General features: G+C 37.8%; 1 protein-coding gene across 4 annotated transcripts in view; it reads right to left on the bottom strand.

Annotated features, from left to right (window-relative positions):
* Ctnna2 (catenin alpha 2) overlaps positions 1-15,843 on the bottom strand; it is a 1,115,747-nt gene that overhangs the window by 33,025 nt on the left and 1,066,879 nt on the right. For all 4 annotated transcript variants that reach the window (XM_021164212.3, XM_021164215.2, XM_021164213.2 and 1 more), the window contains 2 exons: positions 6,822-6,927; positions 2,579-2,713 (listed from right to left, as the gene is read on the bottom strand). In XM_021164212.3, coding sequence (XP_021019871.1) covers positions 2,579-2,713; positions 6,822-6,927 — 241 coding nt within the window. The remainder of the gene's footprint in view (positions 1-2,578; positions 2,714-6,821; positions 6,928-15,843) is intronic.

Below are 15,843 nucleotides of genomic sequence, written 5' to 3'. Positions count from 1 at the left end.
CTTGAACTACTTCATTTCAGTAATTTCTATCATGCTCAGAGTTTTTATACACAGTCTTTCTCATGATAAGTTGAGTTTTTCTTCTCCAACATTTAAAGTCAAAGCAGACATAGTAAAACAGCCCAATTCCAGCTTAGCCATATAGAATCACATCAAACATCTGTATGGTGATATGATCCATATGTGTGTGTTCATTGTAACCTATGTTCACCATGGAAGCATAAAACACGACTCATGTTTTCAAACTCAAATCAAAATTTTCTTGGCAACTGCAGATAATCTATCCAAATCTCTCTCCATTTGGCAGAGACTTTGACTTCCTGATTGTTTTCATATATTTCAAAGAAGAAGCCACATTGATGAACTCCATGTACATGGTAAAAAAAGTAGGATTCTGCAAATATTCTTTTTGATCATATGTGAAAGTACAATGACATCTTCTGAAAAATGTAGCAACTTTGTCCCAGTGGATAGCAAAGTAAATGTGGCACACAGCACTGGTATAATTTTCTTGGCAAAATAATAGATAATTTCTGTGTATGGGGTCTTGTGTCCTTGACTTTCTGAACACTGAAGGCAGTCATTTGTGGCTATTTTGCACAATATGTATATTGCTTTGAACTTCTCTTCATTGTGGCTATAAGTGAGAAAGGATGAAGACTCATATGAAAGCAGAAGTGGGAAAGACAGCAGGCTACAGATGCAGATGTGGCATCACACAGCAGTCAAGCTTGAAAACAAAAACCATGAGGTGTCCCTAAGCAGGACCATAACTGAGCAGCATGACAGCCAATGTTCATAATGCACTTGATTCTAGATTATCATAGAGTTATAATAGCATTCCTCTATAAGAAGCCTTCTCCCATGCAAGGACATATGAATTTTGCCAGGAAGACTCAAGGAAGGAAAAACAGGCTTCTTGAAGGTGTTTTTAGTCTCAAACACCTGCAACTGTCAACAGTACAAGTGATTCAAAGCCATGATGGTTTGGACTACATCTACATAACAAAAGGACAATGGAAATGAAGCTCTGGAGGCAGTGACAGACAATGGGTAGAGAAGGTGATGGACAGCTGCTCTGCCAGGGAAAATATTTGCCCAGATGAGGTTGATGGAGTCTGAGATCCACAAGGATACACTGAGCATCCATGTCAATCATAAGATTTGAAAAGTAACAAATGGAAGCACATGAGGCAAGCTGAACAAAAAGCACTCAGTTTCACAGGTGCTATGGACAAATGGACACAGAAGCAGAGTGATATGAAAAACTGTACCGTCAAGGCAGAAGATAAAAGGAAGCAAGGGAGATGCAATGTTTTGATCACTTCTTGGTGAGAGAGAATTGATCATCACCAGATAGACAGAAGGACACACTGCAAGACAAATAGCTCTTGGTTGTGGAAGAATGTTGAGGCAGGATCATTTTGGAAATGCAAAGAGGTGACTGTGCTTTGGGAAGAGGCACAAAATAGCCAACTGACTGAGCTCAAAGGTAGGACTTCATGGAACAGACTTTCCAGATGGGACCTCCATGCCAACCGGACAAGCTCTTTCCCCAGCTATGTTTTCAGCAAGGCAAGCCACAAAGGAACAGAAACACTCAGGATTGAGGATGATTCATACTTATCCACATAGATTTTCCAAAATACAGAGTGTTGACTTTCCAAGACATCAGAAATGATTTCAGAAGGGGCTTGAATATTTATTTTCTCATATTCACCATGTTGGTAGGGTTATGTTCCTGCTCATACTGCAGGTACAGTGGCTGCATCATGGGTAGCTGGGAAAAGAACTAAAGGTGGCATGGCCACACTTTGGAACTTGTAAATCATTAAAATAAATGGCACCTTGTGTTGAGAGAAAGGGGATGAAGGAGAAGAAGAAGCCAAGGTGAAGAACCTCAACACAAACATTTGAAATCTTGCCAAGAAATCCAGATTCTTCTAAACATTGCTTAAACTTCTTATTTCTATGCTTTGATGGAAATGGTTTAGGTAATTATATCTTTATGAAAAGGAAAATATTAGGGTGGTCTACAAAAGAATCTATAGCATAGTGTTTAGTAACTATGGACGGTTTTGGCAACAGCACATCAACCTGTATCACATTCAAACAATTGACTATCAAGGGTTACTGATAACCTAGTATGCATTGGAACCTGATAAATGTCTCATCATCTCTAACATGTGAACCTAGTCCACATTTAGAGAGGCTGGCTCCTGAATTGAGCATGAAAATTACCAGCACTAACAATGGGGAAGCCGACTCACAATGAGTAAATATGCAATAGCCCCCAATAATTATAATAGTCACAGCTTGGCAATGAGTTTCCAGACTATGAAATTAGTTTTCTTGTGAAGAATGGAGATTTTACAAGGCTAGTATAAACATAGGGTAATTGGAAAATCAAATTGCTCTTTGTGAGCTATTGTGAGGTCTGGAATAATGGAGATAACATTTTTTTTAATGCTGTGAATCACTGTCATTTGGTGTTTTCAGGAGTACTGTTGCCAAGAATGCTTGCCTTAGAACTAAAACAGTAGGAACTTGACATTGTGAAGCCAAAATCCCAGCTTACCCCTGACACAATGAGCTCTCCTCCTAGGTTCTGAACCTCAGCCTTCACTTTGCTGCAGATGTTAAGCTGATGGCAGTACAAGGCAATCCGCTGAAGGTAGGCTAATAAATCCTGCTTACATGCTGAATCAGGACACTATAAAACAAAAGAAGTGATGTCAATTAGTAAGTGCTCTTCAGTTTCTCACCCTTATGGTTTAAAAGGCTTAGGTGTCACATCCTTAATTACATTCATTTAACTCCACTTTTCCATGATGCACTGGAGAAATGCCAGACTCAATGGTTTCAAGTGGCTAGCTACACTTGAGAAAGATTTTACCCATGAAGCCTCAGCACCTATATTTGCTTGCAAGAGATTTGCACCGTACCACAAGAGCAAACACTCAAGCATGTGTTGGGGAAGGGTTTACAAGGTTCTATCTACCCCGAGTTAAGGAACTATAAATAATCCAGGGCTTCTGAGGGAAGGAGAGTCAGATTTCTTGTAGTTGCCTATGCTGCAGTTGTCAGCTTAGACCCCTGTGCATACAGATAAGACTAAATGGAGCCAGTAGGTTATATATATATATATATATATATATATATATATATATATATATATATATACATGTAATAACAATAAGTAATGAGAACTATCAGAAAAAAAGGACCTAAATATGAGGAGTTACAGGGTGCATGGGATAATGTGAAAGGTAGGGAAAGGCATATAAAGGCATATATCAAAATGCTTTAGACTCAAGTATGAAAAATTTAAAAAGTTATTAGCAATAATCTTTTAAGATGAAAATGGAGGGGGGTGCTAGTAAAGACTACAAAGTTTTATTGGGATATCTGTGTTACTCCAAACTGTTTTATTAGCTATCTTCTGAAACCTTAAGAAAATTACTATTCTATGGCTTTTTTTTTCTATCTAGTTTTCTTCCACTTTCTCAACATGAAGAAACACAAATATAAAGGAATAGAAGCCAGAAGTCTGACACTTTGACAATCGGTTCTTAATCATGGGGTGGGGGTTCAACTTAGAACTTCTCAATTACTTAGAATATCTGTTTATTTTCATTTTCTAGGCAGTGCTCCAACTCGCTAAGTCTGTATATTTTACAGATTTCCCCCCCGCTTATCAAAAATTTTAGCAATGTACTAAACTCTTCTAACACGAAACTCTCAGATAGATTGTGGCCCTTGTATGAAGAGGATCTGTTAGGCTATATTTGAAACTAGTTGAAATAACCCCATAAGTATAGCAACAGAGGTCTTCAACAAGAATTAATTCTCGTGGACGATTAATTTGCATTGTCATTTAAGTAGGTAGATATCCATCAAGTGCAAACAGAGCTCAGCTACCAATTTCTTTAAATATTTTCAATATCTTTCTAAAATGTTTCTGTGACTTCTAAGCCAATGGTTACTGAGTAATTTTGTTACTACCAAATGTTCAACTTGAGATGCTTTCTAACTTTGGTGTTTATAAAGTTACACACACACACACACATACACACACACATACACACACACACACACACACACACACACACACACACACGCACACACTGTTCAATCCTCAGCACCTGTCATAAAAATAACACAGGGAAGAGTATGTGAGAATGAGTGACTTAAGTTTTTTATAAGCTTTGGGATGGAAATTATTTCAACAATACCATGAAGCTGTTTTGTATAACATAACCACTTAAATAAATAAATAAATAAATAAATAAATTTCTTTCACACATAATACCTACTATAGTGATACATTTTCCCTAAATGTGTTTATCAAGGAAGCATCCCACAGAGTCTGTTTTTGGTTTTCTACAAGTATTTAATACTGTAATATTTATCCTACTCCTGAGACCCATATACTGGAAGGAATTAACTTTAAAATGATATCTCCCCAGAGGGCTGACAAAGCTTTCAATACAAATACCTTGCAGCAAATTAAACCAGGAGTTCTATCTCAATGGAACAGTAATTAAAAATGCAGTGGTCCGTAAAGCATTTATATTGCATGCATATCTCCAATCTTCATAAAATATTTTCAGGCAAAATGAAAGCAACCAATCCAGTCTTTGGTAATATTCTTCTGTATTACTTAAACTGAACCAGTTAAGCCAGATTTTTAAAGAGCAGGAAAGACTAATAAAAGTTTCAAAACACCCCATATATTTAAAAAAAAAACACCTGTTTAGAGAAAACACTAACAAAATTTCCAGATATTTCATAGATAATGCCCATAAATATATCAGAAAGATATGGGAATATTTTTCATCTGTTTACTTCAAAAATCATGGTTGATAGGACTAATGTTCAACTCCCAAATCTAGAAGTAAGTATAGAATCCTCTTTCTCTGTGTCTTTCTTCTCTCCCTGTATGTTTGAGCATGCATATGTAGGATTATATGTATTCATATTATGATAATTATCAAAAATGCCTCATAGCATGTTGTCAACAATTCAGTATTTAAGATCCTAAATTAAAAAAAACAAAATTAGGAATTGAACCTGGGGCTACAGAACTACACACATACATATTTGTAGAGATAGTTTCAAACATGAATATTAAATATGTAATGGAAAAGCCATACAAACTTCATTTAATTTTGACTCTCAGGAACAAAAGAAACAAAATCCTTTCTGAGATGTCTTGCAAAGTCACTCATCCAACTCTGATGGTACCACATACCCGGAGGCTACAAACATTTGCAAACACACCTCCATGCTTTTCTCTCTGGTTAGTGGCTGTCTTTTTTGCACGTTCCAGGTGGGTCTTCTGTCTTCTTTTTCTATTAGGTGAGCTCTTTAAAATATTTATGGAATTTTCTAGAAAGCAGCTCAGCTTTACATTCGGAAGCCTGACATTTGGCATAACCCTAACATCCACAACATCATGGTTTGGTTTTCAACTGCTACGTTTGTTAGGATGACAATGAAAATAATCTGAAGTTGTGATAATAATTGACTTCCAAGCCAGCAAATTTCTCAGAAACATCCCATTATGCTAGCTATCATGTATAAATACAATTAAAAGGGGTGTCTTTTAAGTCTTAGTGTATATGTTATACTAGTTGTTGAACCTTCTGATCAGAGTGGTTAGCTTCTACAGGGTAGGTGTTCTTATTGGTATTTTGACATGGAGGCTGAGAAGTTGGACAGAGAGTAAATAGAAGAGCAATTCTAATACTAAAGAATGGGGAAAGAAATCTATAGCTAGGAACTGCAACTCAAGAATTAGGAGACTAGGAATATTCACAGAGAAGAAACCAACCTTCTGTCTTTGAAGATGTGTAAAGGGTACCACTTTCTGCAGCTCATTCTTGTTTATTACGGAGTTACTATGTAATGAGAGTACATGTCATTTTTATTTCAGAACCTTATTTTGTATTTTAAAGTATATTTGCTTTGGAGTACTTCAGACTGCAAACTATTCTTAACTGAGGCTTGAAGGGATAATCGGTTATCTAGAAATGGCTGCTGCCTAATGTACCCTTACAAGAAATGTTCTAGCAGCAAGACATTTAGAGATGGATTCTAATGTTCTAGTTCAAGCCAGGCTGAATGAGAATTGCTGAGATATAATCAAGTATTTTAGGTGAGACAGAGAAGGTTTCAAGTACATATTCTGGTTTCCTGTAAAAACTCAGGTGAGACTTTGAGGATTTTATTTTTCTGAGATTTATCTGAGTCTGTGTGAAAATACATCTGAAATCTAGATTGTCCTTGGTCACAAGGATTAGTCTAATTTAGAGCAGAGCATAAATTATCATGAATGTCAGAGTACCATAGGAAGATCAGTATTAACTAAAGGGAGTCGAGCTTCCTTACAACCACACTTTCTTATGCTTAGCTTTTTGTCAACTTGACATTGGAGAAGAGAGAACTTCTGTTGAGAAAATAGCCCTATCACATTGGCAAGCCTGTCAGCCATATTTTGATGAGCAGTTGCTGTGGGAGAGCCTAGCCCACTGCTTTGTGCCATCTATGGGCAGGTGGTCCTGGGGTATGTACCTTATCTCGTTTGCCCTCATGATTGGTTTTCTGAATGGGAAAGGCTGTTTTACCCTGTCACATGCTTCAAGCCTTTCACGCCTCTTCCAGGTTAAAGCTGGCTTTGCCATGAACTCGACAGAAGCCAGCTTGTAAATTTTTAGAGACTACCTCCAAGTGCATTGGGCAAAGCCATTTCATATGGTGCATAAAACTGTTCCCAGAACACTGGTACTAATTAATGCCCATTCTCCCTTTTGTATTACCTGATCAGCCACAGCGCGTGCTAATTTGTCCATTCGAGAGCCTGCTTCTGCAATCTTCTTGGCAGCATTAATGACATCAGATGTATTTTTCAGTGGGCCTTTGCCTCTGAAAAAATATGTATCATAATTAGAATTCTAGTCAATAACTGGCAGCAAATAAACCTACCACATCCTTGGCCCAATGTGTTATTTCTGTATTTAATGCAGTCTGGCCCTGCTGTTAAAAATTTCTTTGTTGCCTTAATGCACTCACACCTCTAGGTTGGTTATCTACCTTGTTTCCTTTTATGTGTTGGGGGAAATTAGCCCCCTAATTTCATATATGCATCCACATTAGCTTTCCACTATTTTTCAAAAGTACTCAGTTAAAATTATCATCCCAAGAGGAAGGGACTTTAGCACCCAGTTGTATTCACGTCCTAGATGTCGTCATACACAACACGTCACTGTGTGAACTCGAAGCAGCTGGTTACATTGCCTTCACAGCCAGGGAGCAGGGTATGAGGGATGCATTCTGGGACTCAGTACACTTTCTGCATCTGTCAAAATCCTGTGCCCAAGGAATGGCAATGGGTCCTCATGCAATCAAGGTGGCTTTTCCCCATCAATTAACAGAATAAAATAACCTTTCCCAGATATTTCCAGAGGCAAAACTTTATAATATAGACAACGCTTTACAGAGATGTCCAGAGACCAGTTTCCTATATGACTCCCAATTTCATCAAGTTGTTAGTTAACAACCACTCATCTCCACAGACTGTCAGTGATGAATTCTAAAACAGAAAAACGAGTCCACAGCAGCTAAGTACAGATGCATAGCCATTCGTGCCTTGCCCAGCACCTTCATATGATTTAATTCAAGTACACATGGCACCTTGAGAAGCACTTCTGTCTTGAACATAAAGGCGGGATATTTGGCTAGTTTTTCTGAAATTGCCAAGTTCCAAATATCATATTCTTTGTTTCTGGTACTGATATGTAAATGATTGCACTAAACACTATGCTTGTAAATGTCCTTATGCTTGCAGCACCCCAACATTGTCACATACGGTTTTCAATTAGGTAGGCAATTAAACATTATATTTCTCAATCAACTTGCCTGTTCAATTTTAAATGCTGATTAAATGGGAGGGGAAATGTTGCTGCACCATGGACTTTTAAACAAAATGTAGCATATAAATTTCCACTTTCTTGGGAAGTAAGTAAAGAATAAATTGAACAGGTTTATCCTTATTTTTTTTTAACCAGGGTACAACAGTGAATTATTAGGCACCAAAAATGCTTTCTGTCATAAACGTGATGGGGTCCAGAGGAAAGCCACTCAGAAGAGAATTATTTATTCATCATATAGTTCTAGGAATAGGGCAATGGCCACAATTGTGTAGTAGTAAGAATGGAAAGACTTAAAATGGCTTCCATCAAATAAATGTTAAGGAAGGGTATGTTGTTCTGCTTCAGACTAGTTCTCATTTTGGAATTTGTTTTTCTGTATTAGTAGCTGAAAGTAAAGTAGACGGGGTTCATGTTACTGCTGAGACACACATACAAAAGGTTCTAAACTTAGGTATTTTGGTCCAGTATAGTCGCATTAAGTCTTCCCAGAGAATACATTCATTGATTCTTTTTTCAGTGACCATTAAGATTTTTAAACTGTGAACAAGAATTTTTTTTTTGTTTTTCTTTTTGTTTGTTTGTTTTTCTTTTCTGAGACAGGGTTTCTCTGTAGCCCTGGCTGTCCTGGAACTCACTTTGTAGACCAAGCTGGCCTCGAACTCAGAAATCTGCCTGCCTCTGACTCACAAGTGCTGGGATTAAAGGCATGTGCTACCACGCCCGGCTCCGCATGTGAATTTTATATACAAAAGATAAGGTAAAGATTCTGGGCCAGTCTATTCCTAGATAGTGTTTTGTTTTGTTTTGTTTTAATTATCATTTGTAAGTAGCTTCCTTCCTTTTGTTGTATTCTTTTTTTTTTCATTATTGTTTAAAGGAAAGCATAAATAATCTGTCACTACTTTAAAATGTGACATATTATGTATTTCTCTGTAACTTTCAGACCATAGAGGATCTTTTGTGAAGGTTTTTTTTCTTTTTTTTATTAGATATTTTCTTTATATACATTTCAAATGCTATCTCAAAAGTACCCTATACTCCCCCCGTCCCCCACCCTGCTCCCCTGTCCACCCACTCCCACTTCTTGACCCTGATGTTCCCTTGTACTGGGGCATATAAAGTTTGCAATACCAAGGGGCCTCTCTTCCCAGTGATACATATGCAGCTAGAGACATAAGCTCTGGAGGGTACTGGTTAGTTCATATTGTTGTTCCACCTATAGGGTTGCAGACCCCTTCAGCTCCTTAGGTGATTTCTCTAGCTTCTCCATTGGGGGCCCTGTCTTCTTATAGATGACTGTGAGCATTCACTTCTATATTTGCCAGGCATTGGCATAACCTCATACGAGACAGTTATACCAGGATCCCTTCAGCAAAATCTTGCTGGCATATGCAATAGTATTTGGGTTTGGTGGCTGATTATGGGATGGATCCCTGGGTGGGGTAGTCTCTGGATGGTCCATCCTTTCATCTTAGCTCCAAACTTTTTCTCTGTAACTTCTTTGATGGGTATTTTGTTCCCTATTCTAAGGAGGAATGAAGTATCCATCCATTGGTCTTCCCTCTTCTTGATTTTCTTGTGTTTTGCAAATTGTATCTTGGGTGTTCTATGTTTCTGGGCTAATATCCACTTATCAGTGAGTGCATATCTAATGACTTCTTTTGTGATTGGGTTACCTCACTAAGGATGATATCCTCCAGATACATCCATTTGTCCAAGAATTTCATAAATTCATCATTTTTAATAGCTGATTAGTACTCCGTTCTGTAAATGTACCACATTTTCTGTACAACATCCTTAATCATTAGGGAAATGCAAATCAAAACAACCTTGAGATTCCACTTCACACAAGTCAGAATGGCTAAGATCAAAAATGCAGGTGACAGCAGATGCTGGCAAGGATGTGGAGAAAGAGGAACACTCCTCCATTGCTGGGGGGATTGCAAGCTTGTACAACCACTCTGGAAGTCAGTCTGGAGGTTCCTCAAAAAATTGGACATAATACTACCAGAAGATCCAGCAATACCTCTCCTAGGCATATACCCAGAAGAAGTTCCAACTGGTAATAAGAACACATGTTCCACTATGTTCATAGCAGCCTTATTTATAATAGCCAGAAGCTGGAAAGAACCCAGATATTTCTCAACATAAGAATGGATACAGAAAATGTGGTACATTTACATAATGGAGTACTACTTAGCTTTTGTGAAGTTTTACTCTGACATGATACCTGTTAGTTTCGGGTTTCTCTAAACAGAGTTATTAAGAGCTTAGGGGATTCTTCATTTTTTATTGTCAAGGAAATGTGTTTACTTCAAGAATTTTGATGTAGAGCTAGCTTTAACTCCAGTTCCAAGGGATCTTGTGCCCTCTTCTGGCCTCTAAGGGCACTTGCATATGTAGGGTACATATAAACTCCCCCAGTTACATATATCATAAACACAAATACAAACATACATATAAATCTATATATGTATTTCATTCCAAAGGATCTCAGAAAATATATCCCTATAAATTATAAAGGATTCATTTTAAAACTGATTAAAATGTTCTAATTTAGTAAAGAATATCTTTAGAGACATGGTATTTGCTTGATGCTCAAATGTTCATCTTATAGCCAAAGTGAAAATCCAGTATAATTGTTTTCATCATTAATTCCTTTATTTATTCACCTTACAACTCCCCTCTTCTTCCATTCCCACCTCCCACTCCTCTTCTCCCATTCCCCCACCCTTATCCCAGAGAAAGGGAGGCCCCTTCCCTTGATTTCAATCCACCCTGGCACACCAAGTCACATCGTTTCTCAGCACATGGTCCTCCACTGAGGCTACATAATGCAGACCAGCTAAGGGAAAAGGGTCCAAAGACAGGAAACGGAGGCCAAGTCAGAAATAGCCCCCACTCTAGTTGTAGGAGGACCCACATAAAGAACAAGCTACACTTCTGCTAAATATATATAGGGGGTCTAGATTCAGTCAATGCATGGTTTTTGGTTGTGGTTCAATCTCTGTGAGCACCCACAGGCCCAGGTTAGTTGGATCTGTAGGTTGGAAATCAATTGGGCAGGTTTTCAGAAAGTTGGAAATAGTTTTACCTCCCTTAAGATCCAGTTATACCACTCCTGGGGGTATACCCAAAAAATGTTTCACCATACCACAAGGACACTTGCTCAACTGTGTTTAGATAGCAGGTATTTTCATAAGAGACAGAAACTAGAAAACAACCCAGATGTTCCTCAATGAAAGAATGGATAAAGAAAATGTGGTACATAACCACTTATATGGTTTATATGGTGGAACATATTTATATGGTGGAACATAACTCAGCTATTAAAAACAAGATCACTGTGAAATTTGCAGGCAAATGGATTGAACTAGAAAAAATCATCTTGAGTGAGGTAAGCCAGACCCAGAAAGTTATACCTGGTGTGTTTTCACTTATGTGGATATTAGCCATAAAGTACTGGATAACCACACTAAAATCTACAGACCCTAAGAAGATAAGAAATAAGGAGGGAATATGGTTGGATGCTTAGATCTCACTCAGGAGGGGAAACAAAATAGATATTGGAAATGGATGGAGAGAAGGAAATGGGTGGGAGAGAGGATGGGAGGGGAAGAGGAGTGGGTCTTAGGAGAGCAGGGCTGAGGATGAGAAGTCTGGGAGAGAGAAGGGAAGTCAGTGGTGGGCCATCTCTGGGACAACCCAGGGACCTGGGATGGGAAAGACCTGTGGGAGGATATGAGGGTGACCCTAGCTGAGACCACCAGCAAGAGGGAATATGGAGCCTGAAGTGGCCACCTCCTGTAGTCAGACAGGACTTTATTAGAGGGAGGTTGACACTAACCCACCCACAGAACCTTCTACTGAAAATTTACACTGCCTACAAGATGTACAAATATGTGGAGCAGAGATTAAGGGAGTGACCATCTAATGACTGACCCAACTTGAAACCCCACTCATGGGCAAAAACCAATCCCTGACACTACTCATAATACTCTGTTATGCTTGCAGACAGGAGCATAACTGTCAACTGAGAGGTTCCACGCAGCAGCTGACTGAAACAAATATAGAGACCCACAGACAAACATGAGGTGGAGTTCATGGAGTCTTGTGCAAGAGTTGGGAGAAGGACTGAGGGAACCAAAGTGGTCAAGGACAATGTGATTTTTTTAATCCACCAGTGATTATAGTTCACACACTCATGAGCATCACAATGAAAACCAAATGTTTAAGATTTCAGCATTCACACTGGATGCTCAATCTGAACTCTTGTACTTGGAGTCTGTGTTAGAGGGTCAGAAAGGGTAATAAAACTAGTTACATAAATATTTTAGGCTAACACATACACACATTTCTGAGTGGAGCATTGACACTCAGGAAGACAAAGGAATAGCCCCAAGTGATACTATTCCCCGGGGAAGAAGCAGGATGGAAACCTAAGGATACTGGTTCACAAGAAAACAGTCATGCTTTTAGAAACACAAAAAAACAGGATGAAATAGAATTAAGAAAGCAATGCAGCATTGGCATATTTCAGGTATTAATATCTGCCCAGTAGGAAGAAAGCTCTGGGTTCAATCCTCGGCCCTGAAAGACATCCTTCAAAGATGTCCACTAAAAAAGCATCAAAAAGAGTAAAGAAGGAGTAAACATAACGAAGGAGGCAGCAGGTTTGTATGTTTAGTTCTGTACAAAATATTGCGGGAAGAAATTCAAGATGGCACATGAAATGCCTTTACATAAACATGAGTTGAAGGGCTTAGAGATCTACAGATGCACAGCAATCCATATTCAAGCCCCAGTATTCTACTTTGCCCAAACAAAATGAAATGTCCTAAATTCACCAGGAATTTCAAGTAGTGAAAATAATCTGGCAAAAGAAAAGAGCTGAAGTTTCCATAGTTTCTGATTTTAAAAACTTACCTTAAATGTTCTGTAGGCAAAAGAGTGTAGTTCTAACTCAAAAGCAGAAATTTAGACAAATAGAACAGGATCAAGTTCAGAAATAGGACCTCAACCAAATGACCAAATGGTTTTCCACAGGGTGCTAAGACCACTTAATGAAGCAAAGAGTATTTTTCAATAAATGATGCTAGAGAAACTGTATCCATCAGCAAAATGTTCAACTTAGAAGTGATCAGCCATAAACAGAAAGCTAAAGTATAAAAGCAAAAGAAAAAGAATGAGTGTGAGCACTCCATGATATTGATTCTGCAGATATTTCTTGCTAGAACAACAACAGCACAAGCATCTGAAGAAAAAGTAAACTTGATCTTGAGTTTAAAACTTCTATGATTCCAAAAATAAATAAATAAATAAATAAATAAATAAATAAATAAAAATAAAAACCTTTTATGATCAAAGTATATTTTCAGTGTATACTGTAAATGAAACTCACAAAATAAGGAAAATATCTTGGGATCTTTTTATCCAATAAGGAACTGATATTCAGAATAAGTAAAAAACTGACAACAAAGTATTTAATTAAAGGTGGTAAGAGATTCAAGTAGATAGCTCTCCAAAGAAAACATATAATGGCCAATAAGTACAGAAAAAAAAACTTATAAAATGTCACTGGTTACTAGAGAAATGAGAATCAAAACCACAAGGATATTCTACTTTATAACCATTAGGAGCACTCCTAGAAAAAAGAAAAAAGAAAAGTCCTATGTTCCATGTAAAGGAGTTAGAACCCTTGTTATTGCTGGTACAAATGTAAAATGAGTCAGGAACCTGAAAGTGGTTTGTGGATTTCTCATTAAAAAAAATACCATAGGATATTCCAATTCCTTTTAAAGCAGGGACTCCAAGAAATATGTTCTCTGTGTCCCCAACAGCATTTTTCATATTACCCAAAGGAAGAAGGACTTAAATGTCCATTAACAGATGAGTAGAGAAACCAAATATGGTATAGCCCTGACAGTGGAGTATTATTCAACCATAAAAACAAAAGCTAATTTTGTGTACATGATGACATGGATGGACACTGAAAACTTTATTTTCTATGAAAGAATTAAGTTGCAAAAAGACAAACATGAACTATGCCTCTCATCTGGTACAGAGAGTAGTCAAAGACACAGAATGAGAAAGCAACTTCTTCAGTTGGTTCTCAGGGGTTGTGGGGATCAGGTAAGGAGGACTTAGGAAGGAATGTATACTGGATATACTTTTAAAGAAGATGCAAATGTATAGACCAATGGCAATGGATACACATCAGTGTTTTTAATGTGGCAAAATTGTCTACTTAAACAATTATAAACATAGTAAACTTTATGATGCACACAACAATATAAACAATTTAAACAGCCATATTTGGCTAATGTCAGAATAGACAAGTCTAAATGAGCTACAATCATCTGCATTGCACTGAATCCAGATATAAATAACCAGAAAATGAAAATCTGATCTAGGAAATTGACAAGACTTCAATTTATTCTTGTTGTCCCTGGACGACAAATCCAACAGTGATGCTACCCTAACAGTTATAGATCTACCTCAAATTGAGGACTCACACCACAGTATTTCTGTTCTTTAGAGTGAGTTTTTACTGCAAAAGGGATTGGAAAAGGGATTTTATGTAATCTTGTATCCTTAATGGCAGGGGTCATTCTATTGTCTCACCTGGAACATGGTGTTAGTGTTCTTAGAAACTGAATATATTACTTCTCTACTACACAGAATCCTGCAGCATCGTTCATTTAAGTACAGCTGATTTGTATATTAAGGCCAGTATTTGGAATCTTTCCCAAGAAGTGGTCACTCCAAAAGAGAATCAAGCTGGCAAACTATTACTTCAGTGCTGTGAGCTCCATTTGCCAACATATTTGCATTTATTTTACAAAAAGCCTGTGAGCCTTAATGTGCAATAGCAGTGAGTCGGCATATTGTGAGCAAAGTATTCAGTACTCAGAAATCTAATTCAGATTAATCCAAGCTTAACATGTTTATTTTCTATGGCCTCTTTGATACATCTAGTTTGCTAATATTAAATGTAACTCTAGTGAGGAAATGCAATGAGAGTATTTGCAAATGTGTGGAATCATATAAGCCTTTCTGGATCTACAGTTTTAAAAGAAAAGGAAAGGAAAAGAGAATAGGAGAGGAGAGGAGAGAAGGGAGAGGAGAGGAGAGGAGAGGAGAGGAGAGGAGAGGAGAGGAGAGGAGAGGAGAGGAGAGGAGAGGAGAGGAGAGGAGAGGAGAGGAGAGGAGAGGAGAGGAGAGGAGAGAAAGAGGAGAAAGAGGAGAAAGAGAAAGAGAAAGAGAAAGAGAAAGAGAAAGAGAAAGAGAAAGAGAAAGAGAAAGAAAGAGAAAGAGAAAAGAGAGAAAGAGAAAAGAGAGAAAGAGAAAAGAGAGAAAGAGAAAAGAGAGAAAGAGAAAAGAGAGAAAGAGAAAGAGAAAGAGAAAGAGAAAGAGAAAGAGAAAGAGAAAGAGAAAGAGAAAGAGAAAGAGAAAGAGAAAGAGAAAGACTCCAAGAAATTTCTGTAGATTAGCAAGATGGCTTAGTGTATAAATGTATATGAAGCTCAAGCCAGATAACCTGAATTCAAGCCCTAGAATGCACAGTGGAAGGAACAACCTGAGTCCCCAAAGATATCAGATATCCTTTCATGTCCACCAACATAGCATGCATATCCCTACTCTCTCTCTCTCTCTCTCTCTCTCTCTCTCTCTCTCTCTCTCTCTCTCTCTCTCTCTCTCTCTCTCTCGCACACATACACACACATGCTTGCCACAGCATGTAGAAGCATGATGAGGACTGTTTTTGAAATAACCTACTGAATCCTGTGCATCATGAGAAGTCAGGAATGACCATAGAAACCCAAGTTCAATTATTTCAGGAATACTGTTTAGTTGATGAAATAAAAACACAAACCAAAACCAGATGGACAAAGGTGAAGAAAGTCAG

The sequence above is a fragment of the Mus caroli genome, unplaced genomic scaffold (assembly GCF_978045245.1).
Source record: "Mus caroli unplaced genomic scaffold, Mus_caroli_1 scaffold_7, whole genome shotgun sequence".
Classification (NCBI taxonomy): Eukaryota; Metazoa; Chordata; class Mammalia; order Rodentia; family Muridae; genus Mus; species Mus caroli.
This window is presented reverse-complemented; position numbering and strand designations above follow the sequence as displayed.